At 60.6% G+C, this 25238-nt stretch overlaps 2 protein-coding genes across 2 annotated transcripts; one reads left to right on the top strand and one right to left on the bottom strand.

Moving 5' to 3' along the window:
* The first annotated feature begins 13 nt into the window (after positions 1-13).
* Positions 14-8537, top strand: ROBO4 (roundabout guidance receptor 4). Its single transcript, XM_064634611.1, is given in 20 exon segments — positions 14-477; positions 599-643; positions 732-1010; positions 1088-1226; positions 1301-1428; positions 2111-2223; positions 2338-2557; positions 2646-2767; positions 3311-3482; positions 3561-3711; positions 3786-3916; positions 4379-4555; positions 4637-4928; positions 5013-5567; positions 5658-5777; positions 5879-6268; positions 6349-6689; positions 6794-6928; positions 7025-7136; positions 7138-8537. Coding segments are annotated over 20 exon segments (3732 nt in total). The 5' UTR covers positions 14-398; the 3' UTR covers positions 7169-8537.
* Positions 7145-21081, bottom strand: ROBO3 (roundabout guidance receptor 3). Its single transcript, XM_064634610.1, has 26 exons — positions 20651-21081; positions 17860-18186; positions 16882-17039; positions 15990-16110; positions 15779-15917; positions 15233-15360; positions 15028-15152; positions 14393-14564; positions 14091-14302; positions 13755-13836; positions 13502-13670; positions 13249-13415; positions 12892-13013; positions 12592-12811; positions 12398-12510; positions 12131-12302; positions 11825-12010; positions 11619-11745; positions 11435-11538; positions 11141-11350; positions 10892-11051; positions 10653-10820; positions 9199-9305; positions 9041-9118; positions 8858-8965; positions 7145-8777 (listed from the first exon to the last, which is right to left on the bottom strand). The coding sequence occupies exons 1-26, from the start codon at positions 20799-20801 to the stop codon at positions 8563-8565; spliced, it is 4041 nt and encodes a 1346-aa protein (XP_064490680.1). The 5' UTR covers positions 20802-21081; the 3' UTR covers positions 7145-8562.
* Positions 21082-25238: the final 4157 nt, after the last annotated feature.

Below are 25238 nucleotides of genomic sequence, written 5' to 3'. Positions count from 1 at the left end.
AGCCCGATGCTCCTGGCTGGCACTTGAGTTTCAGCTTGAAGAGCCTGGGAGACCCTGGCCTGTTCACTCTGGTCCCTGCTGATGGTGTCCTCACCTGAGAGCTCATTTCTTCCTCTGAACATGGCAGAGGATGGGGGGAATTTATTGTGACTAATTAAATTCATTAACTGCTGGTGTCCCCAGCCCCACTGTCTCCAGGTGCTGCCAGTGCCACCGCACCCAGGTGCCCCCACTGCCACGACAGGACTGAGCTGTTTTTGTTCACCACAACCAACCCTCCTTCTCCCCTCGGCATTTCCCGGCCCCCACATCCGGCTATTGTATCCCCCCCATCCGGAGGCAGATCCGGCCCCGGTGCTGACAGGGAGGGACTGGGATTTTGGGAGGAAGCGGGAAGGATGGCTGGGGCTGGCATGGCGGGCGGCTGGGCGACGGCGCTGGGCCTGGGGCTCTGCCTTGCCACTCTGCACCATGGAGGTGAGTTCAGCCCATGGGGAGGCAAAATCCCCTTAACTCTGCCCCCTGCCCACCCTGGGGCTGAGACTGTGCCCGCCTGGGGCACCCTCCAGCATCCTCCCACCTCCTTGTCACCCCACAGGCTGCCACCCCCCCAGCGCAGCCACGGCACCACAAATTCTGGCTGGTAAGGACGCTCGGTGGGGGTGATGTGGGTGGGAGGACCCCAAGAAAATCCTGTCCCTCTCACCCACGGTGTGCCCTCCCCACGGCAGTGCTGCGGGACAATTTCCGCCTGCAGCCGGGGGATCTGGTGACCACGGCGGGGCAAGCGTTGGAGCTGGACTGTGTCCCCCCCTCGGGGCACCCCGAACCCCGCGTCACCTGGAAGAAAGACGGGGTGACCTTGGACTTGGTGGGTGACAGGTATGTGGTCACCAATGGGAAGTTGAGGGTGGCACCAGCGCAACGGAGCGACTCCGGGCTCTACATCTGCGTGGCGGCCAACGCGGCAGGCAAGAGGGAGAGCCGGGGTGCCCGCGTCTCCGTCCTGGGTAAGCCAAGGGTCTCCCGTGGGTGGTGGGCACGTCACACCCGGCCGTGGTGCCACATCCTCGATGTCACCTTGCAGAGAAGCCGACCATTGTGCGGCACCCGAGCGACGCCGTGGCGGTGGCTGGCAGCACCGTGGAGCTGGGCTGCGGTGCCCAAGGTGACCCGGCGCCGCGGGTGCAGTGGCACAAGGAGCGTGGGGACCTGCCCTGGGGCAGGTACGTGGTGGCAGGGGGGAGGTGTCCAGTCCCTGGGGTGGGGATGGAGCTGATGGAGAGCTGGTGACCCGCAGGCACGAGGTGGACCGGGAGCACACTTTGCGCATCTACGCTGTGACAGCCGCCGACGCCGGCACCTACGTGTGCACAGCGCAGAGCCAGCTGGGCACCGCCGCCGCCGCCGCCCTCCTCCACGTGGAGGGTCAGTGGTGGGACTTCACAGGCGCCCAGGGCCATCTGGGGGTCCATCTAACAGGGTCCATCTAATGGGGTTCATCCAAGGGGCTCATTCAAGGGGAGTCCATCAAAAAAGGGTCCATCCAGCTGAGGGGATCCATTCAAAGGGAGGGTCCATCTAAAAGCATCCATCCAACAGGATCCGCCTAAGGGCTCCATCCAGGCAAGTCCGTGTAAGGGGATCCACTTAAGGGGATGCATTGAGGTGGGAGTCCATCCAAGGGGATCTCTTCAAGAGAGCCCACCTAAAGGGGATCCAGCCACGCTGGCTCCTACGAGAGTATCCATTTTAGGGAGTCTGTCCAAGGTGGGGGTCCATTAAAGGGGGATAGGACAAGAGGTATCCATCCAAAGGGTCCATCTAAGAGGTACACATCAATAGGGGTGTGTCAGGGGGGCCCATCCCATGTCCACAAAGGGAACATATCAAAGGGGGCCCATCCAAGAGGTCCATTCAAGATGTGTCCATCCAAGACAGACCCATGAAAAGGTATCTGTCCAAAGGGGTCCCCCCCAAGGGGCACATCCAAGTGGATCCATCTAGGGGGACATCAGGTACAGGTATCCGAGGTGGGTGTCTGGGTAGGTGCCAGGGGACTCCACTCCTGCCTGGAGCTGTCATTAGCCTTCCTCCCTCTGCCCCACAGATCGGCTGCCAACGGGCCGGCGGGACGCTGCCCCACGGGACCTGCTGGCTGTGCGGCTGCACCTGGACAACGGCACAGCACTGCCCACCGCTGCTGTCCGGCTCCGCTGGAGGGTCAGTGTCGTGTCGGAATGTCCCCAGTGGAGGGCGGGGATGGGACACAGGGATGAGGCTGGAGACACATCCCCATGTCCCACCATGACTCGGAACCCTTCCCATCCCCTTCAGATGCTGATGCCGGTGCCGGTGCCGGTGTCCTACATGGTGCTGTACCGCAGCCTGCTCCCGGCCACCACCCCTTGGGTCCAACACGACGCAGGCAGGGAGCTCAGCACCATCATCCCCGCGCTCCGCAGGGGCTACAAGTATGAGTTCAAGGTCCGACCCTACACTGGAGGGACCCAGGGCTCGGACAGCAACAGCAGGCACCTCTGGATACCTGAGGAAGGTGAGCTGTATGTCCCCAGGGATGCCTGGGTGTAGGATAGGGAGGTTGGTTGGGGGTCCCAGGGGTCTCAGCACCCCTGTCCCGGCAGTGCCCAGTGCAGCACCCCAGCAAGTCACCGTGGGCCAGGCTGAGACGGGGAACGGCACCGTGGTCGTGAGCTGGGAGCCACCTCCTCCTGAGGCCCACAATGGCATCATCCGGGGCTACCAGGTTTGGGGTGACAGGGTGAGGGGGCAGGGCTTGGGGGGCTTCTGACCAAGGAGGGTCCATCCAAGGGGATCCATCCAAGGGGTCCATCCAGGAGGGATCTCAACATGGGGGTTCATCCAAAGGGGCTAATCCAGGTGGAGGTAAATCCCAGGGCATCTGTCTAGTGCCATTCATCCAAGGAAGCTCATCCAAAGGGGTCCAGCCTAGGGGAGTCATCCAAGGGGGTCCACCCAAGGGGGATCCATCAATGGGGGTCCATCCCAGGGGCATTTACCCAAGGGGATCCATCCTAGTGGCATGCAAGGGAGTCCATCCAAAAGGGTCCATCCAAGGGGGATCCATCAAGGAGATTCATCCAAGGGAGCCCATCCAAGTGAGTCTATTCAAAAGGGGTCCATCAATGGGAGTCCATCAAGGGACATTCATTTGAGTGGGTCCATCCAAAGCGGTCCATCCAAGGGGATCCATCCACAGGGGGATCCATTAAAGGGGGTCCATCAAGGGTAATCATCTAAGGGGACTCATCCCCTTGGTGCCTGCCAGGTCTGGTCAGTGGGCGAGGGCTGGCAGCGCCCCACCAACAGGACAGTGGATGGAGGCACCCGCAGCCTGGAAACCCTCCTCCCACACCCCGGCGTCGAATTCTGTGTCCAGGTGGCAGCTTTCAACGGCGCAGGGCTGGGGGTCCCCAGCAACACCACCTGTGGTGTCCTGGGTAGGGGATAGGGAACAAGGCAGGAGCGGGTGGGGGTCAAGTTTGTGACACGAGGTGACACCAGTGGGACCCTTGCAGGGCTGACAGCGGGGAGCAGCGGGGTGGTCCAGGCACTGCGGCAGCCTGCCGTCATCGCAGCTGCCGGCTCCATGCTCTGGTTGGCCTTACTCGCCCTCCTCCTCCTCATCTGCCAGCGCCGCGCCAGCCAGGACGCCGCAGCTCGCCGCAGGTGAGAGGCCATGGGGTGGGGGATCCCTGCTGTGATGGGGTTGGGATGCCCTGACAGCATGCCTTGCCTTGCAGGCTGGTGGCCGGTGACTCACCGTGGCTCGGTGGCCCCTGGAAACCCAGCTGTGCCCCCCGAAACCTCAGCAGCAGCAGCAGCCTCAGCAGCCGACTGCTGGGCAGTGACAGCAGGGACCCCCACCCCTCCAGTGAGCCCTGTGGGAGCTGGGACCCCCACCTAGTGTCATGGGACCCCTACCCCTTCAGGGAACCCTGTGGGAGCTGGGACCCCCACCTAGTGTCATGGGACCCCTACCCCTTCAGTGAACCCCAGGGCTGGGATCCCCACCCGGTGCCATAGAAACCCCACTCTCTGCCATGGAGCCCCCACACAGGGTATTCTAGGCCCCCCACCTGGTACCATAGGACCCCTGACCTGATGCCATGGGAACCCCCACCCAGGCCTAGGACCATCACAATGTGCTATGGGACCAGCAAAGTGTGCCCAAGACCCCAACCCTCTCCCTGGGACCCCAGTGCCATGGGACTCCCACCTCAGTGGTCCCCACTGCCTGTCTGCAGGCAGCAAGGACTTGAGGACACACAGACCCGAGGGCAGAGGGGACAAGGGGCACAGAGCTCAGCACCCATGACCTCTCTTACCCTCCCAGCCCTCTCCCTGGAGCCGCCGAGCCTTGGCCCCCCCACGCCCCCCAACCGCAGCAGCCCCCGTGGGGGGCACCCACCATCCCTCGGGGACACGGGGTGCTGCAGTGGGGGGCACCCCGGGGTGCACACCTCACCCAGCACCCCGAACCCAGCGCCCTGGGAGCACATTCGCAAGAGAGGTGGGTATGGGGGACACACGGGGGGACACAGGAGGCACCGGGGGGTGTCCCACGGCTCGGTGTCCCACATCCCCCACGCAGAGCTGCATCAAGTGCACAGCACCCCGGCGCTCACGGCTGGCCCCGGCCATGTCCCTGTCACTGGAAGCGGAGGCGAGTGGGGGACAGATTTTGGGCCAGCAGCCAGGTGGCCTCAGCGAAGGGGACACGAGGGTGACACCACTGCTTCCGTGATGGACGGAGGGAATGGGCAGCTGCCAGTCTTCAGCTCCCCAAAACCACGTCGGGGCAGTGCTTCGCTGGCCTCTGGTGTCACCGGGTCACCAGCAACACCCCCGAGACCACCCCATGCCCGGCACCCACCAGTGACACGGTGAGTCTGAGTGTCCCCATCCAGACGGGTGCCCTGCACCCAAACCCCGTGCTGCAAAACCCAATGTGTTGCTTGCACTTGCAGGTCCCCAGCCACCGTGTGCCCCAGGGACACATCCCCGATCACCAGGCGCCCCAAGGACCTGTCCCCATCCACTGGGATCCCCAGGGACACACCTCCACTCACCCAACGCCCCAGGGACACACCCCCGACCACTGAGAGCCCCAGGGATGTGTCACTGGCCATGAGGCACCCCCAGGACCTGTCCCTGGTCACTGAGCACCCCAAGGACATGCTCTGGGCTAGCAGGCACCCCAAGGATGTGTCCCCAGTCCCCAGAAATCCCAGGGACATGTCACCAGCCACCAAGCACCAGAGAGACACAGTCTTGGCCATCAGGTACCCTGAGGACACATCCCTGGTCACCAGGTGCCCCAGGGACCCATTACCAGGGACCAAGTGCCAGCGGGACATGTCACCATCCACTAGGCACCCCAAGGACATGTCCCCAGCCAGCAGGCACCCAAGGGACACATCCCCAGGCACGAGGCTGCCCCAGGAGGTGTCCCCAGGCACTAGGTTCCCCAAGGAGATGTCCCCAGCTACCAGGCACTGCAAGGACAAGTTCCTGGCCACTAGGTATGCCAAGGACATGTCCCCAGCCAACAGGCACCCCAAGGACCCGTCTCTGGTGACCAAGCACCCAAGTGACATGTTCCTGTCCAGCAGGTACCATGAGAACATGTCACCAGCCATGAGGCACCCCAGGGACACATCCCCAGTCACCAGACACCCTGAGGAGATGTCACCAGTCACTGAGCACCGCAGGGACAAGTTCTTGGGCACCAGGTACCCCAAGGGCACATCTTCAGCTACCAGGCACCCGAGGGACCCATCACTGGTGACCAGGCACCCAAGGGATGTCCCTTCATGATATTTCTGGTCACCAGGTACCCTGAGGATATGTCACCAGACACTGGGCACATGAGGGACACATCCTCATCCACTGGGCACATGAGGGACACATCCCCAGTCACCAGGCATCCTGAAGAGGTGTCCACAGTAACCGGTCACCAGAGGGACATGTTCTTGGGCACCAGCTACCCCAAGGACATGTCCCCAGCCACTAGCCACACCAGGGACACATTGCTGGAGACCAGGCACCCAAGGGACATGTTCCTGGCTACCAGGTACCCCAAGGACATGTCCCCAGACACCAGGCACCCAAGGGACAGGTCCCCAGTCACCGGGCGCCTCTCACCAGCGTTCAGCGACGGGGTCCTCACGCAACAGCAGGTGGCTGAGGACCTGGAGATGGACCAGGACACCACCTGCCTCAGGTATTCCCCACCCCCGTGGGCCACTCCCACCATGGCAGCACCCCCCGGTGCCATCAGTGTCCACCCCATGTCCCCCCCAGACCCCCGGCACCAAGCACGCCACAGTCCTTCTCACCACTGCACACCTACGGCTACATCTACGGGCCACCAGCCTCCGAGCTGGGCGAGGAGGAGGGGGAGGAGGAGGAGGAGGAGGAAGAAGAGGAGGAGGAAGAGCGGACGGCGACGAGGGGCTCGCCAGGGGGGTCTCTGCTGAACGGCTGGGGGTCTGTCTCGGAGGACAACTTTGCCAGCGCCCGCTGCAGCCTCGTGAGCTCCTGCGACGGCTCCTTCCTCCTGGACGCCAGCTTCGCCCGCGCGCTGGCCGTGGCCGTCGATGGCCTCTGCTACAGCCTTGAGGACACTGACGGGCCTTACAGGGGTGAGTGAAGGGTCCCTGACCCCCATTCTGACCCCAAGGATCGTCACCTCCCTGGGGAAGGTGCCTCTGTCATGGCACCACGGTGACGCCACCATCTCCTGCAGGTCCCTCACCGCCACCATCACCCTTGGAGAGGGTCTTCTCACCTGGGGTCCCAACCACCACCTGGGACTGGGGGACAACGCTGGGGGTCCCACAGAGAGTCAGGGCAGAGGTACCTCTGGGCATCACACAGAACGGTGAGTGGCGCCCCGATGCTGGGGTGACGGGCACTGGGGGTGGAAGGGAGTGCCATCTGTTGCGGGGTGCTGGAAAATGTCCCCTTTTCTTCCCAGGTGGCCAGGGGTCAGGGACTGGCAGCCCCTGGGCCAGGGCAGGTGGTGAGCTGGGGACAGGAGGGACAGGAGCATGGAGGTCCCCAGGGTGCAGGATGCAGCAAGGCCAGTCCCCTTGGCTCGGCTAAAATCCAGTTTTATTAGGCAGTTCCCCAAAAAGGGGCTCTTTACTAGGAAAAGCCACCCACAAAGGGTGGGTGGCACCAAGGTGGGTGGGTGTCCCTCCTTCTCCAGTGTCCTTGCTCTTCCCAAGTGTTCCATCCTTCCGCAGTGTCCCCATCCCTCCTCAGTGTCCCCATACTTTCCCAAAAACCTCATTCCTCCCCAGCATCCTCATTCTTCCCAAGAGTCCCCATCCCCTCTGTGTCCACATCCCTCCACAGTGTCCTCATCCCTCCCCAGTGCCCTCATCCTTCCCCAACATCCTCATCCCCCCCAATTACCCTTGTCCAGCCCAAGCACTGTTGTCCATCCCAAGTGTCCTTGTCCTTCCTCAGGGTTGTCCCCCTGACCATCCCCAGGCCTGCTGACCATTCCCATTTCTCCCAACTGTCCTTGTCATTTCTAAAAGTCCATGTCCTTCCTCAGCATCCTTGTCCCACCTCAACCATCCTTGTCCCTCCCAAGTATCCTCATTCTTCCCAAGCCACCTGTGCCTCCTCCGAGTGTCTTTGTCTCTCCTAATCATCCTCATTCCCAGGGTCCTCAGCCCTCCTGAGCATCCTCATCCTTCTCTAATTGTTTTTGCCCTATGCACCAAGTGTCCTTGTCCCTTCCCACTGTCCTCATCCCCCAGCAACTATCCTCCTCGTCCCTTACTACTGTCCTTGTCCTTCCCAAGCAACCTTGTCCTTTCCCTGTGTCCTCTTGCTCCCAGGCATCCTTGTCCCCCTGCCTTCCTTGTCACTCACCAGCACCCTAAACCATCTGCAGTGTCCTTGTCCCTCCCTTGTAATCTCATTCCAACTGTCCCCATCCATTTCAATCGTCCTTATCCCTCACAGTCGTCCTTGTCCTTTCCCAGCACCCTTGTTCCTCCAAACTGTCCTTGTCCCCAAGATCTTTGCCCTGCTTAAGCATCAATCTTATCCCCCTCCAGCATCCTCATCCCTCCCCAACGTCCTCATCCCTCTCTGAACAACTGCCTCTGTCCCCAGGCTCCTCCTCCTTCCCCAATTATCTTCCTTGTCCCTCCTGAGCATCCTCATCCCTTCCCAGGGTCCTCATTCCTCATGACTGTCCTTGGTCTCCCTGAGCATCCTAATCCTCTGAATTGTATCCTTGCGCTTCCCTACCGTCCTTGTCCCAAGGGTCCTCATCCCTCCCCAAGTATCCTCCTCCTTCCCTGAGCATCTTTGTCCCTCCCCAGGGTCCTCATCCCTTGTGATTATCCGTGTCCCACCCCGAGCACCCCTGTCCCCCCTCACTCTGACGCCCACCGGCCGCTGGCTCTGTGCAACCCTATTTACATGACGCCACCCAGAAATTAAAGAACGTCCCTTCGTGTCCCCAACCCTGTCACCGGCTTGCCCTCCACTTTATCGCTTCTCCTGCGACGGGCCGGGCAATGCGGCCCCCGGGCGGCGGCGATGGCCGCTCCCTTCGCCGCGCTCCGCCGGGATCCGGCTGCGCCCCGAGCCGTGGTCCCGGGAGCTGGCGGAGCCGCGGGACGAGACGCTGCCTGTGGTGGAGCAGCTGCCAGACACCTGCCCGCGGGGCAGGCAGGAGGGCTTGCTGTAGGGGACGAGCTCGTCTGCAGGGGACGGGACAAGGTTGGGTTTCGGCAGTGACACCCCCAACCCCTCTGTCACACAGCCGGCGGCCCTGGCTTACCGCCGCGGGGCGGGCGATGGGCGACCCTGCGCTCGGCCCCGCTGGGCTCCTGCTCTGGAGAGGGGCCGCGGGTCTCTCCCGGCGGCGGCAGCGGCGGCGGCGGCAGGTCTGCGGTGGAGAGGGAGGAGAGGGCTGAGCCCTCCTGGACCCACCTGGAGCCCCTAATTTTTCCCCCCCACTCACCTCCCGTCTGCTTTTCCCGGCAGTAGCGGCTGCATTTGGGCTTCAGGCGACTTTTAGGGGCCGCCCCGCGGTGTTTCCCTGGGAGGGGATGGCAGCGTCAGCCTCCCTACACAGCCAGTGCGGTGCCCGCCCACCCGAACCGGCCCTCCAGGGCTCACCTGCGCCGGGGGGGCAGCGGGCTCGGGGTGGGTGGCCCTCGCTGGCATCCGGAGTCACTGGGGGACTGGGTGCCTGTGGGGGGGTGCCGGCGCTGTGGGGGGGTCTCCTGGCAAAGAGGGGGTGGGATGAAGCCGAGGTGGGGCAAGTGGGATGGGGGGCTCGGTGGCCACCACAGTGCTGGCTGGCACAATCCCTCCAGAGCTGTGCTGAGGCCAGGGGAAGACATGGGGTGTTGGCACAGGTGGATGGCACTGGTGTGGGTGGGCTGAAGCACCACAGCTGGATGGCAGTGCCACATCTGGATCGCAGTCACACAGCTGGGCTGGCAAAGGGGAGATGGATGAGTACAGTGGCACAGCTGGAGGGGAGGAGCACAGCTGGATCACAAGCCACAGCCTGACAAGGTTGTAATGACACGGCCAGCCTGCAATGGCACAGCTGGAGCACAGCTGCATAATGGCTGCTCAGCTGGATTATAACCACACAGCTTTCAGCTGCACAGCTGGGTCACAGCACAGCTGGATTTCAAGCACATAGTTGGAATGCAGTGATCCAGTTGGCCCCGGATGTCACAGCTGGATTGCAGCCGCACAGCTGGATCACAGCACAGCTGGATTGCAATCACATGGCTGGATTACAACAGTACAGTGCAGTGACGTGCCAGCATTGTGATGGCACTGCTGGCTTGTGATGGCACCGCCGGATCATGGCAGAGCTGGGCCACGACAGCACAGCTGGATGATGATGTCCCAGCTGGCTTGTGATGGTGCAGCTGAATGGTGATGCCCCAGTCAGCTGACACTGTCATGGATGTGACCTGACAGCATGGCCGGGGCACAGCTGGAGAGCAGAGATGGATGGTGACATCATGGAATTATCACAAAGGGACACCTGGGCCACGGTGGGACATCCAGACTCCAGCGGGACATCCAGACCCCCATGGCATGGCCAGACCATGGTGGCATGGTAGGACCAGATTGTGACAACATGGCTGGGTTGTGATGGGACACCCAGACTGTGGTGGGTCATCCGGACCCTGGTGGGACATCCTGACTCCAGTGGCAAGGCCAGACCACGGTGGAACAGTGGAACTGGGTCATGGCAACGTGGCTGGATCACGGTGGGACACCCAGACCTCAATGGGACACCTGGACCTCAGATGGCACATCTGGACATCAGTGGCATGGCTGGACCATGACAGCACGGCAGGGCTGAATGGTGACAAGATGGATGGATTGTGGTGGAACACCTGGATCATGGTGGGACATCTGGACCCCTATGAAACATCTGGACCCCAGTGACACGTTTGGACCATGATGGTAGAGCAGGGGCTGGATAGTGACAACATGACTGAATCACAATGGAACACCCAGACCATGGTGGGACACCTGGACCTCAATGGGACATCCAAACCCCAATGGCACAGCCATACCAAGCGAGGCCCATCTCCTACCGGGGCAGGCGGGAGCTGTCGAAGTCCCGGAGGCGGGGAATGTCCTCGGTGGTGCGGGGCGATGGTGTCAGCGTGGTGGTGGACCGGCAGCCGGAGGAGGTGGTGGGCGAGGATGCAGCGGTGGCACAGGGGATGTCCTCACCGGGGTACCACACCTCCATCCCCAACCTGCAGGGCGGAGACCACAGGGTGTGTGCTGGGGGCAGCAGGCCCCTGCCCCCCCAAGCCTCCACACTCACCCTCTGGCTGCCTCTTCCTCTTCATCCTCCTCTTCCTCCTCCTCCTCCTCCTTCTCCTGGGTGCACTGGCTGAGCTCGCTAGCCGAGGGTGGAGGGGGCAGCAGCTCTGTCCAACTCACCGCTGGCAGTTTCACCGCTTGCCCCAGCTTTGCTTTGGCCCCTGCAGCAAGGCGGGATGCTGGGGGGGCTGTGGGGAGGGGACCGCACCCCCGGCTCCCCTGTGTCCCCCCACCCATCCCACCACCCTACCGTGCTCAGCCCATCCTCGGGGTGCCTGGGCGGCTGCAGCATCCATCGGCTGAGGACCCAGCCCGGGATAGGGGGTCCCATACTGCGAGAAGGGACGGGGGAAGGTGCAGAGCTCCTCACTGTCCGCCTCGATGGTGCTGTAAACCGGCCCCTCGCCGGCCCCCGCCCCAAACTGCTCCGTCTGGGCGATGTAACGGGTGATGCCGGCGTCTGCAGAGGGCGGCTGCCGCCATCAGGGCTGACTATGACCTCCCCAGTCAGAGCCACGCACCCGCCCCCGTGCTGACCCCTTACCATTGTAGTATCTCTCAGCGGTGCCCAAGCAACCCGCAGCACTGGCTGTGCCGCCACCGTGCCACGCGTCCGCCAGCCACGGGTAACCACTGCCGGCGGCTGCCCTGCAAGGAGACGGGGGGAAGGGATGCTGGTGGTCAGCGCTGGGGCTCCTGGAGAGGGCGGGGGATACCCGGGGGGTTACCTGGGGCTGCCGCGCGCTGGAACCGGGAAGGCGACTGCGGAAAGAGAGCGGGGTGAGGGCGGCGAGAGGCCGCGCCGGGACCCCGCGCCACCTGTGGGCTTACCGGTGGGTGTGTAGGCAAAGGAGGCTGTAAAGAGAGGGGAAATAGGTGGCTGGTGGGCGATGGGTGAGGGGTGGGAGGTCTCAGGGGTAGCACCCCCCTGTACCGGTGAAGTGGCTGAGCTCCTTCTTCCTGCGGCGGCGGCTGTAGAGCCAAGCGGCGAAGGCGGCGAGAACGACCCAGCAAGCGCTGCCGACGCCGGCGATGAAGGCTGGCTGCCTGGCCACCTCAGCCAAGCGCTCGGTCATGCTGCTCCCGCCCGCTGGCTCCGCATCCCGCTCCACCAGGGGGGCTGCGAGTGACACGGGGAAGGGGGACACAGCGGTGGGATGCCGAGGAGCCATCTGCAGCACCACAGTGGGTGACCCCCGCCACTCCCCACCCGTAGGTGCGGCGGTGGCAGGAGACTCACCGACGCGGATGGGGACAGGGGCGCTGCGGGCACCCACACCCGCGCCAGTGGCGGCGGCGACTTCGGCGTGGTAAGGGACCCCGGGGACCAGTCCCCGCAGCACTGTCGCCAGCACCGTCCCCTCCACGCTCTGGTTGATGTGGTAGCGGCTCTCGTTGCCCAGGCACCAAATCTGGGAGCGGGGAGGGAAAGATGAGGGACGCCATGACATGGTGTCATGGGTGGACAGAGGGGACCTGCTACGTCCCTGCTGCTGTCCACCCTTACCCGGTAATCCCGGATGACGCCGTTCTGCTCGGCCAGTGGTGGTGGCTGCCACGAGATGCGGACACTGGTGCCATTCCCAGCCACGCTGACAGCTCGCGGGGGGGCGCTGGGGGCTGCCAGTAGGGGACACACGGGGTGTCACCTCCAGGTTGTCCCCTGGGGACCTCCACCTCCCCCTCCACTCCTACACTCACCCGCCTCGGGGGTGCGCAGAGTGCGCACGGCGCTGTCTGGACCCTGGAGCTGACGGAAGTAGGGTCGGACCTTGATCTCGTAGTCCTGGCCCCGGCGCAGCTCGGTGAGCAGGGCCTCTCGCTCCTCCGGCGCCCGCACCGCCCGCGCCTCCTCCCAGCGCCCACCACGCCGCCGGTACAGCACACGGTAGCCCTGAAGGAAGGGCGCTGGGCGCTCCACCTGCGGGGCCAAGGGGAGGGTGGGATGGGGGGATGCTCGGCACCGGGAGCCCCGCGCTGGCAGCGGGGTGCGGCACTCACGGTCCAGGAGAGGCGGACGGCGCCCAGCGGCAGCACCACGGGCTCCTGCAGGTGCACAGCCACTCGGGCCAGCTCCCGCTGCACCTGCTCGGGGTCCAGCCCTTGCTGCGTGGGGCTGGCATCTGCTGGAAGCATGAGAGAATGGAGGGGCCATGGACATCCCCGCTGGTGTCACCGAGTGGAGAGGCCACGGTGACACCACGTTCCCGTGGTGGGTACGTGGGAAACTCCACTGGCACCACTGGGCAAGGATGGACCCGAAGGTTTTGGGTGCATGGGCACCTCCATGTGTGTCACCAAGTGGAGGTGGATGGTGGGTTCACAGACACCTCCACCGATGTCACCGCTGGGTCTCACCTTGGGTGTGCACAGGCTCTGAGACGCCGCTGGGGTCACTGAGCCCGTAGGCGTTGACCGCCCGCACCAGGAACAGGTAGATGGTGTCAGGGACGAGGCCGCTCACCGTGTGGGTCTCACCCTCCACATCAGCTGCCACTGTCCGCCACGGGCCACCCGCCGCCTGGCTGCCAAGGGACAGGGGTGACCCGTGATGGGGTGGTACCGGGCCACCACAACATCCCTGTGGCCAGAGACGATGCTTGAGTGATACCTGAAAGCCTCCACTATGTAGGAGGTGACATGGGTGGCATCGCTGTCCTTGTTCGCTTTCCAGCTCAGGGTGACACTGCTTTTGGTGATGTTGGTGACCACAGGGGTGGAGGGTGGCCCGGGGAGGACTCCGGGCACAGGGGAGGGTGGGGAGAGGTCAGATTCATCACCTGCAGAGAGATGTGTGGAGGTCTGGGGTTGCTTTGTCCCCGGTGCCATGGTGTCCCTGGTGCAGTGACATCCTTGTGACCCACCTTGCACCTCCAGGGAGCTGCCCCAGCGTGTCTCGCCCGCTGGGCTGGTGGCCACGCACTCATAGAGCCCAGAGTCTCTCACCTGTGGGGGGGAAGAGCTCCTGCCCCATCACCCTGAGCACCCATCACCTCGGCACCCACCCCCCTGGGCACCCACTGCCCTTTGTACCCGCCACCCTGAGCACCCACCACCCTTTGTACCCATCACCCCGAGCCCCAGCACTGCTTGTACCCACCAACCTGAGCACCCACTTCCCTTTGCACCCCCCCCACACCCACTGCCCCCCTCCCCTCCCTGCAGTACCCCCATGGGTGCCCCTGCCGGGGCCGGCTCACCCGGAGGCCGGTGATCTGCAGGGTGCCGTTCTCCAGCAGGCTGGCACGGGACTGGGCACCCACCAGGGCACTGCCATCCTTCAGCCACCCCACACTGCCCGGGGGGTCACCGCCCCACACCCCACAAGGCAGCCGGGCCGTGGCCCCCACCGGCAGCACCGTCCGGTTAGCGGGAACGGGGCTGACCACCGGCGGGTGGAGCTCGGTGGGTGCTACGGGGGGAAAACCGGGAATTGCTGGGTGGTGTGGTGGGTGCCACTCGTGTACCGAATGCGCCGGTTCTCTGCTGGTGCCAGACTTACCCCCCATCACCTCCAGGCGTGCCCTGGCCAGGACGCTGCCAGCCACGCTGATGGCCTGGCACAGGTAGTGGCCGGCGTCGCTGGGCTGGACATTGGTGATGGTCATGGCACCTCCGGGGCTCACCCAAACACGGCTGGAGGGGAGCGGGGGCTGGCCCGGGAACAGCAGGGTCTGGGGAGGGAGGGGCTGAGTGAGAGGGAGGGAGAGGTGGGATGGGACATGGTGGGGACAGGGATGTGCCTGGGGACAGGAATGGGATGGGGTGTGAAGGGATCAGATGGAATGGAATGGAATGGGGTGAGGATTGGGATTGGGATTGGGGTGAAACAGGGTCAGGGATGGGATAAGGACTGGGATGGGATGGTGATGGGGACTGGGTGGGGATGAGATGAGATGAGGATGAGATGGGATGAGATTGGTATGGGGATGAGATGCTGATGGGCTGAGAATTGGGATGGGGATGGTGATGATAATGGGGGTGAAGTGGAATGGAAATGGAACAGGGACAGTGATGGGATTGGGATGAGGATGGAATGGGGAGAGGGATGAGGTGGGAACTGGGATGAGGACAGGGCTACAGCTGGTTCTGGGGTCAAGGATGGGGACAGGGATGTGGACAGAGATGGGCACAGACCTGGCTCCCCTCCTTCTGCCAGAAGACAGCGGGCGGTGGGTTGCCCTTGCTCTGGCACTGGAAGGTCACGCTCTGGCCAGGGGTGACAGCCTGGTCGCGGGGCCCAGTGACGAGCTGGGGGGGCACTGCCACAGTGTGGGGAGAGACAAGGGCTTGCCCAGGCACTCCACCAGCACCCAAGGGTGCTCCCCAGGGCCCCCCTTACCATGCACAGTGAGGGTGCCCGATGCCTCTGACCTGCCCACGCTGTTATCGGCCACACAGGTGTAGGTGCCCTCGTCCTCTGCTCGCAGCCGGCTGATCCGCAGGGTGTTGTCTGGCAGCACCTCCCACCTGGGGGAACCCCGTGAGGATGTAGCACCAGCAGAGTGCTGGGGCACCAGGACAGCATGGGGTGCCAAGGGGTTGGGATGCAGTGAGGATGTGGGATGTGATGAGGATGTGGGCACAACAGGCATCTGGGATGCAAAGAAAATGAGGGATGCATTGGGGATGTGAAATGTGGTGAGGATGTGGGATATGGTGGGGATATGGGATGCAACGGAGAAGCAGGATGCAATGAGGACTTGAGGTGCAATAGGGATGCAGGATGTGCTGAGGATGGAGGGTGCACCGGGGATATAGGATGTGATGGGGTACGTGATGTCATGGGGATGCCAGGCTGGCACACACTAATGCCATCCAGCTGCACTGCAGAGCCCTGCACCGATGGCCCCGGTGCCCTGCATCAGCACTCTCACCCCCTGCTCACCTTCCCAGTGGCATCTCGCCCTCCTCCTTGTGCCACCGCGCCGCTGGCTGGGGATCCCCCACTGCCTCGCAGGCGAACTCCGCCGTCCCCTCCACCAGCACTGCCTGGTTCAGGGGCCTCTTGCCGAACGCCGGGCGCTCTGTGGGGCAGCCATCAGTCCCGCCAGGATGTCATCCACCCCTCAGCACCCCAAACATTGCACCCCACGCACCAAAGACCACCAGCTCGGCCGGCTCGCTGTCCCTCTCCCCCACCACGTTGGTGGCCACGCAGACATAGACACCGGCGTCGCTCTTGCGGGTACTGGCCACCATCAGCTTCCCTCCACGGATCTGGGGGAAGCACATCACATCCCCCATCCCCATCAAATCCAGCATCCCCATTGCATCCTGCATCTCCACTGTATCTCATACTCCCACTGCATCCCAAATCCTTATTGCACCTCCCGTCCTGACTGCATTCCGTATCTCCATCACATCCCGCATCCTGGCTGCATCTCACATTCCCATTGCACTTACACCCTCATCACATCCCATATCTCCATTGCATCCCAAATCTCTGATGCATCCCACATCCCCATTCCCACATCCCCATCTCATCCTGCATCCCAGTCACATCCCACATCCTCATTGCATCCGAACTCTCCGCTCCATCCCACATGCCCCTCACATCCCCATCATATCCCACATCCTCACTGCATCACACCCTCATCACGTCATACGTTCCCATTGCATCCTCATTGCATCCCCCATCCCCATCACGTCCTGTATCTCCATTGAATCACAGATCTCTGTTGCATCCCCCATCCCCATCACATTCCACTTCTCCATCGCCTCCCCATCACATTCTGTATCCTCACTGCACCCACATTCCCACCACATCCCACATCCCCAATCCCCTTCGTATCCCCATCGAATCAGGCACCCCCATCACATTCCACACCCTCATTGCAACCTTAATCTCTGTTTGCATCCTGCATCCCCATCAAATCCCGCATTCCACATTCCCGTCCTGTATTCCTCTCACATCCCACGCTCCTCCTGCATCCTCTATCCCTACCTTATCCCACACCCCCATTGCAACACCCCCGCCCCGTCCCTCACCGTCAGGTGCTCGTCCTTGTCGCTGAGCCGGACTCCGTTCTTCTTCCAGGAGACGCTGGGCTCGGGATGGCCGCGGGGCGGGACACACTCCAGCACGGCCGGTTCTCCCGCCGCCACCACCACATCCCCGGGGGGCTGCCGAAAATCGTCCCGCAGCACTGGGGGGACACACCAGCCCGGCCTCAGCTCCCCAGCCCCGGGAGTGGCGCCTGGGACACCGTCTGCGTTGGCTTTAGCTGATTTTAGTTTATCTTCATTGATTTTACTTGATTTTCAAACGTTTTCAGTTATTTTCATTTGGTTTTATTTTGTTGCAATTATTTTTGTTTATTCTCATTTTCATTTGTTTCCAAGTATTTTGACTTCTTTTAATTTCTTTTGTGTTCTTTTGTTGTTATTTTTACTTATTTTCACTTCTTTTCAGTAATCTTCACTTCTTTTCATCTATTTCCAATTATTTTGATTTTTTCATTATTTTTGTTCTTCTTCACCTATTTTCACTTATTTTATTTTTTCATTTATTTTCACTTCTTGTCACTTCATTTCATTTCTTTTTTTCCCCCACGTTTTAATGTCTTTTCTCCTACTTTCATTCATTTTCACTTACTTTCATTTTACTCTTTCCATCTACTTTCACTCTACTCTTCCCATCTACTTTCACTCATTTCCTCTTTTTTTTTTTTTTTTTTTTTTTTTGCATTTCTTTCCCCTCGGTTTCATTTATTTCCAATGTTTTTCGCTTCTTTCGAACTCGCTGAAATTTCTTTCCATTTCTCTTCACTTATTTTATTTATTTCTAAATACTTCCTTTCCCCTTCATTTATTTTCCTTGCTTTTATCTCTTTCCCCCTCTTTCCCCTTGGCCCGGGGATGTGAGAGCCCCTGGTCCCACAGCCACCGGAGCGGGTTGGTGACACCAGACCCCTAAACCCCCACCCAAATCACCCCTCAGCCCCTCTCCCTCTCCCCAGGACTCACCGGCCACCGCCAGGGAAGCGTTCCGGCTGGTGGCCTCCCCCAGGTAATTCCTGGCCACGCAGACATAGACCCCCTCGTCGGGCTTGCCCCGCCGCCCGTGCAGGATGCGGAGGAAGAAGAGGGAGCCGCCGGGCAGGAGGGTGCGGTGGGAGCGGGGATCCTCCCGGTCCGTCTCCACCCGCTCCCCGTCTTTGTACCACTCCACGGCCGGGGCCGGGCGCCCCTCGGCCTTGCAGCTCAGCGTGGCCGGTTCCCCTTTGGAGACCAGGAGATCCGTGGGGTGCTCCACGATGCGGGGGGCCGTGTCCTCCAGCAGAGACTGGGACCCTGCGGGAAAAATTAGGGGCGTGGGGAGGTGGGGCTTGTGAGGGCTGAGCATCATCCGCGCTTTCCTGGCTCCAGCCCCTGCTTTGCTTGGAGAGCAGGAGATGAGATGAAGTGTGGCGAGGTCTCAGCCCCGTGTATCCCCCTCTGCCCCATCCCAGGGTGGGTGCCGGTGGGGAGGGAGCAGGCTCAGACAGGGACAGTGGGACAAAGCAGCTCCCCTGCCAGTAATGGCCCTTTGCCACCCAGTTTCCGACTGGGCACCCCCGTGGAAATGGAGTTGTGGCTAAATTCTCCACTAAACAGGGATTTTTCCATCATCTGCAAGTGCTGATTTTCCGTAGCAGAGCCAGTAACTTCAGGCTGCAGGAAACGCTTAAATTTAAGTTTTAAAAAAGCCCCATATTGGGTCTGTGGGGCCGTTGCAGGAAAATTCCCCCCCGCTGGGGCATGGGAATTAATGGATGCTCATTAATGCCGGCATAATTAATGCTCGTTAATGCTGGGGCCGGCTGGGCTGAACCCCGCGTGTCCCCAGCGCCGCCCGGGCTGGCTCGGCAGGTCGGTCCCCAAGTGTCACCGTGTGTCACCGTGTGCACAGGTACACGCCACTGCACGCACATACATGCACACACACACGCCTGCACACACGTGTGTGTGTAGTTACACACACACACACACCGGCACATACGTGTGCTTTCAGGCAGGGGCGTGTGTGTCCTTACACATGCACACGCGTGTGTAGGCATGCAGAGGGACACACACACGTATGTATGCACATACTCGTGCATACATGCCCACTGCACATGCATGCACACAAATGCACACTGCACATGCATGCACACACATGCACACTGACATACATGCACACACATGCACACTGCACATGCATGCACATACATGCACACACATTCACATACATGCACATACATACACAATGCACATACATGCACGTACGTGCACACCGCACATGCATGCACATAAATGCACACTGCACATGCATGCACACAAATGCACACTGCACATACATGCACATACATGCACACTGTGCATACATGCACATCATGCACACACATTCACACACATGCACATACATGCACACCACACATACATGCACATACATACACACATGCCTGCACATACATGCACACGCATGCACAGGTGTGTCTCCTTTCTCCTGCCCCTGCCCCAAGTCTTGTGGCGGGATGTAAGGGGGGGGGAGGGGGGGCTGCAATTTGGGGAGCCCGCGGGGTTGCCATGGGGACAGGATGTGGCTGCCATGGGGACGGGAGGGATGCTGCGGGGTACCGGGTACCCCCGGGGGGCACAGCGGGGACTGAGGGGGCCGCAGCTGGGCCCGGTGGCTAATTGGGATGAGCGGGGGGTCAGGCCAGACCCCCTCCTGTGCCCAGCCGGCTGTGCAGGGGCGGGGGGTCCCGGGGGGTTGGGGACACCCCCTCCCTCACCAGCCACCCAGAGCCAGATGGAGGGGGACGTTCAGACCAAAAAAGAGGGAAAAAGCCCAAAATGGGGTTAAAATTCAGGCAGACACCCCCTCCCTCATCTCCTCCCCCCACCACTGCTCTGACCCAGCGGGGGACACGGGGCTGGTTTGGGGACACGGAGAGAATTAGGGGACACGGACCTGGTTGGGGGACACTGGGATGGTTTAGGAATGTAGAAATAGTTTGGGGACACAGGGCTGGTTTGAGGATATGGAGTCTCTCCCAATTCGGTGTCTGGGAGTTGGTTTGGGGACACAGGGGCAGCCTGGGGACATGGGACTGGTCCTGGTTCAGAGACTGAGGATGGGCGTGGGGACAGAGGCACTGTTTGAGTACACTGAGTCACCCCCACTTTGGAGTCTGGAGATTGGTCCGGGGACATAGGACCAATTTGGGAATTACATGTCTGTCCCAGCTCGCAGTCTGGGCATTGATGTAGGAACACAGGGACAGTTTGGGAATGGGGACTTCTCCTGCATCAGAATTGGGAACACAGAGCTAGTTTGGGGACATTGGGTCAGTCCTGACTTGGGGACAGCAGTCTGGTCTCGGTTTGGGGCCATGGACACTATCTGGGGATGTAGCATCACTCCTGGGAGTTGGTCTGGAGACAAGGAGCCGGTCCCGGAATGGGGACGTGGGGCTGATGTGGGAAGACAGGGTCAGTTCTGGACTCGGGACACGGGGCAGGTCCCAGTTTGGGGACACAGGGACGGTTTGGAGGCATCAGCTCCATCCCGAAGTTGGGACATGGGGCAGGTCCCGGTTTGGGGACATGGGGCAGGTCCCGGTTTGGGGCCACGGGGCCAGGTTGGGAGCCCAGTATCGGTGCCGGCGGGGTCCCGGCTGGGGCGGGGGGGCTGCGGGCTACTTCCAGCATCCTGTCTGGACCAGAAGTGGGAACTCCGGGACGGGAGGACAGCGGGACCGGGGGCCACGTACAGGGACCGGGGGCCACGTACCATTACCGGGGGTGAGATCGGGCAGGTGGAGCGCAGCGATGGAGCGGTTGATGCCGAGCAGGAGTGAGGAAGAGGAGTTGGAGCCTTCGGCCCCCAGCGAGTCGGCGAACAGGTTCATCTGCAGCAGCGTCTTCAGCAGGTACCGCAGCATCCTGCCGAGGCTCGGCTCAGCTCGGCTCGGCTCGGCTCAGCACCACACGACCCGGCACGGCTAAGACCAGCTCAGCTCAGCTCGGCTCAGCCCAGACCGGCTCAGCCTGGTCCGGTTCAGCTTAGCTCGACTTTGCTTGGCCGGGCTCGGCTCGGCTCAGCCCAGCCCGGCTCAGCCCGGCCCGACTCGGCTCAGTCCAGCGCGGCTCAGCCCAGCTCGGCTCGGCTCACTTCGGCTCGGCTCAGCCTGCGGCACCGCCTCCCGGGTGGGGGGACGGGCCAGGGCTGTGCTGGGCGGGGGGAGATGGGGGTGTCCCTGTGTCCCCCCTCCTCCCTGAGAAGCGGGATGAGGGCAGAAGGGGGTGTGTCCCGTACGGGGTGGGGACTCCACCGCGGAGGGGAATGGGGGTGACTTTTGGGGGAGCAAAGGAAAAGGGGAATCCTCGGATTGGAGGGAGCAGAAGGAGGAAGAGGGGCAGCAGCTCCCTGGCTTCACACCAGAGTAGGTGACACCACACAGGGCTGCTGTCACTCTCCACTCGGGACCCCCTTCAATGAACCCCAAAAGGCAGCGTCACCCACACACCCCACGGGGAACCGCGGCTGCTCGGGGGGGCCACGTACCCCAACCCCGGGGGCGCTGGCAGGGGTGAGGGCACTTCGGGGGTGCTGGGAGCACCAGTGGCCTTGAATTTGCGGGGAGGAAGGAACACACAGGAATCGGCACATGATGCCATTGAATCCGTAATTAGCAATTGGCCACTTAATTAATGCGCTGGGGCTGATGTGGGAAGCAAAGAGCCTCCTCCAGCGAGCCCTCTGTAGGGGGGAGGGAGTTTAGGGGGGGTCCATTATAGGGGGATTTGTTATTTAGGGGTGTTCTTTAATAGGAGGCTTTATTAGGGGGATTTGTTAAGGGGGGGGTGTTACAGTGGCACTTGGAATGGGGCAAAGGTGGGGAAAAAGGGGGAGTCGGGAGTGTGGGGAACCCGGAGGGGCTTGGAGGGAGAGAGGAGGTATGGAGGAGAAGGGGTGATGGGGAAGGATGGGGGACACACATCTGGGTGTACACATCTGGGACAGGGCGAGGGAGAAGGCACTTCACATCTGGATGCACAGCAGCAGAGGAAATGGGCCCAAGCACGTTTGCACATCTGGGAGGGGGGAGGCAAATGTGCCCCAAAGGGAGTTCACATCTGGAGGACTCTTGGGACACAGCTGGGGAGAGGGGAGGCTTTTCCACGAACATCTAGGGCACCAAGGATCTCTGTGATGTTCACATCTGGGAGGGCTGGATGGTCTGGGGGATGCACATACGTTTGGGCAAACAGCTGGAGGACTCCCCAGGGTCACAGCTGGGCACACAGCTGAAGGCACAGCGATGCTCAAGCACATCTGGAGAGACGGGTGGTTTCTATTTGTGCACATCTGGAGGCATAAGTAGGAGGTAGGTGAGTGCACATCTGGACAGCTTGCACATCTGGAGAGCTTGCACAGGCTTGCTTCTCTCTCAGAGCTGTGCTGGGGCCTCAGACAGGCACACATCTGGACTCCTGTGCACATCTGGGACCATTCAGCCACCAGCACCCTCTGGGCTCTCCATATCCCACCGAATCTGTCAGATCCAAAGCTCCTATCTGGGTGTCCAGGGGGTGATGCATTATTCATCCATCCCTCTCAGAGCTGGGCACGGAGAAAGTAAATAAATATTAATTTAATAGGAGCAAAAAGCTTTTCCGTTTCTCCTGCTGGGGATGCAGCAGCCCAGGGATTTCTCAGTAGGATCAAAAAAAAAAAAAAAAAAAAAAAAAGTAAAGAAAAAAAGAAAAGGAGAAATAAATTATCCGTAGAATAACAGGTTTATCCAACTATTATCTGAATAATGCTCCGGGATGGGAGTTGATGGCAGCGCTGGAATATTAAAAGCTGCTCTGTTTCCCCACCTTCTCGTTTTGGAGAGCTGAGCCAAGGGATGGGACATCTTCGACACGGGACTACAGGGTGGAAAAGGATGTTAATCCCTGGACAGCTTTTGGGCCCCTTTTCATGGAGTGCCTGGAAGACGGGAGAGTTTTTAATGGGGATCCTGGAGGTTTTGGGAGCCCCAGGGATTAAAGCACCTCTGTATTAATCCCGCTATGAGTGCTGAGGCTGCATCGATGGGCTCCCGGGGGTGACACACGCGCACCCAACACCTCCTCTGAGACAGCTCGGGACAGGGAATGGAGACAAAGGAGCCGCCTCATCCCGATGGATAATCCCCCTCAGATTCATCCCCGTTAATCATCTGGGCAAACACCGAGCGCGGGGGCATTGCCTCCTTGTTAGCAGATTTATTCTCGCCGCCGCAGCGTTTAATTGCCGCTTGATTCGGCGATTAGTGGTTGTTTGCCCAGGCTTTGCCCAAATCACACCCCCCCTCCCAAACTTTTTAGGTGGGGGAGAGGCTTCCTCCACACTTCGTTGTCCTCATTATTCCTCCCTATTTTTGCTGCTTCCTTACTCCTCCTGAATCTTCTCGACCCTCGCCGGGCAGCAGCGGGTGGGGAAACTGAGGCACGAAGACCGTAATGAGGAGCGACAAGATATTTGTCTGGGCAAATGAGTGGCTGAGCCCCCCCTTCCCGCTGCCCGGGGGGAATCCCTGGCAGCCCCGTTATTAACATTTCCCCCGGGAGCCCCCACCCCGAGCTGGGCGCTTGGCCGGAAAACGCGGCTTTTTGAATATTTATAGAGGTTGTGGCGGCACATGGGGAGGGGGGAAGGGGGAATAGGGTCTGCTGGGGGGTGGGGAGAAGCAACCCTGGGGACTGGGAGCAGCGGAGATGGAGGGGATGGGGATGGAATGGTTTGGGGTGTTGTAGGGAATGATACTGGGGGTCTGTAGGGGATGGCACTGGAATGATGTAGGGGAGTAAACTGGAATGCTTTACGGGGTGTCACTGGGATGTTTTAGGGAATTGTCACCTGGATTATTTAGTGCATAATGCTGGTATGACCTAAGGAATCATGCTGGGATCCCTAAGGAATGAGACTGGGACCCCTAAGGAATGATGCTGGGACCCCTAAGGAATGATGCTGGGATCCCTAAGGAATGAGGCTGGAATGCCCTAAGGAATGAGGCTGGAATGCCCTAAGGAATGAGGCTGGAATGCCCTAAGGAATGATGCTGGGATCTCTAAGGAATGATGTTGGGATCCTTTAGGGGAGAATAGCGAGATGCTTCAGGGAATGATACTGGGATGGTGTAGTAATCCTTTAGGGGATGATGCTGGGATGGTGTAGGGAATGGCACTGTAATCCTTTAGGGGATGATGCTGGGATGCTTTAAGGAATGATGCTGGGATGCTGTAGGAGATGATACTGGAATGCTGTAGGGAATGGCACTGGGATCCTTTAGGGAATGATACTAAAATGGTGTAGGTGACGACCCTGAAATGACCTAGGGGATGACAGCGGGAGGCTGTAGGGAATGGCACTGGGATGGTGTAGTTAATGGCACTGGGATGCTCTATGGAATGACACTGGTATGGTGTAGTTAACGACACGGGGATGCATTAAGGGGTGACATTGGGATGCTGCAGGGAATGACACTGGGATGCATAAAGGGATAGCACTGGGATGCTGTAGGGAATGACTCTGAGATGCCATAGGGGATGATGCTGGCATGCTTTACAGGATGGTGCTGGGATGTTTTCAGGGAGCATACTGGAATGCTTTAGGAGATGATGGTGGGATGAATGAAGGAGATATGCTGGGATATTTGGGGTGACCGTATGGGGACATTTTAGGGGATGATGCTGGGATGCTTTAGGGGAGCAAACTGAGTTGCTTTAGGGAATGTCACTGGGATGCTTTAAGGGATGAGTCTGGGATACATGGAGGGAGGTCAGGATGTATTAGAGGATGACAGTGAGACACTACAGTGGAGAACACCGGGATGCTGTAGGGAACGGTACTGGGATGCTGTAAGGGATGTCATTGGGATCCTTCAGGGGAATGATCCTGGGAAGTTTTGGGGAAATGCACTGGAATGCTTTAGAGGAAGACAGTGAGATGCTTTAGGGGACAATGCCAGGGTGTGCAAAGGAATAATGCTGTTTCAGGGGAACACACTGGCATGATTTAGGGGATGACACTGGTAGGCTGTAGGGGATGATGCCAGGATGTTCTAGGGGATGATGCCAGGGTTTTTTAGGGGATGATGCTGGGATGCTTTAGGAGAGCTTATTGGGATGCTTTAGGGGATGACACTGGGAAGATTTAGGGGAATGCACTGAGGTGCTTTAGAGGGTGATGCCAGGGTGTGCTAAGTGATAAAGCTGGGATATTCCAAGGAAGCACACTGGCATGCTTTAGGGGATGCTGCAGGGATGCTTTCGGTGAGCAGATTGAGATGCTTTGGGGGATGACCCGGGAGGGCTCTGCGGGACGGTGT

Source organism: Pseudopipra pipra, chromosome 23, assembly GCF_036250125.1.
Source record: "Pseudopipra pipra isolate bDixPip1 chromosome 23, bDixPip1.hap1, whole genome shotgun sequence".
Classification (NCBI taxonomy): Eukaryota; Metazoa; Chordata; class Aves; order Passeriformes; family Pipridae; genus Pseudopipra; species Pseudopipra pipra.
Note: the sequence above shows the minus strand (reverse complement) of the source record. Positions and strands in the feature narration are given on the sequence as shown.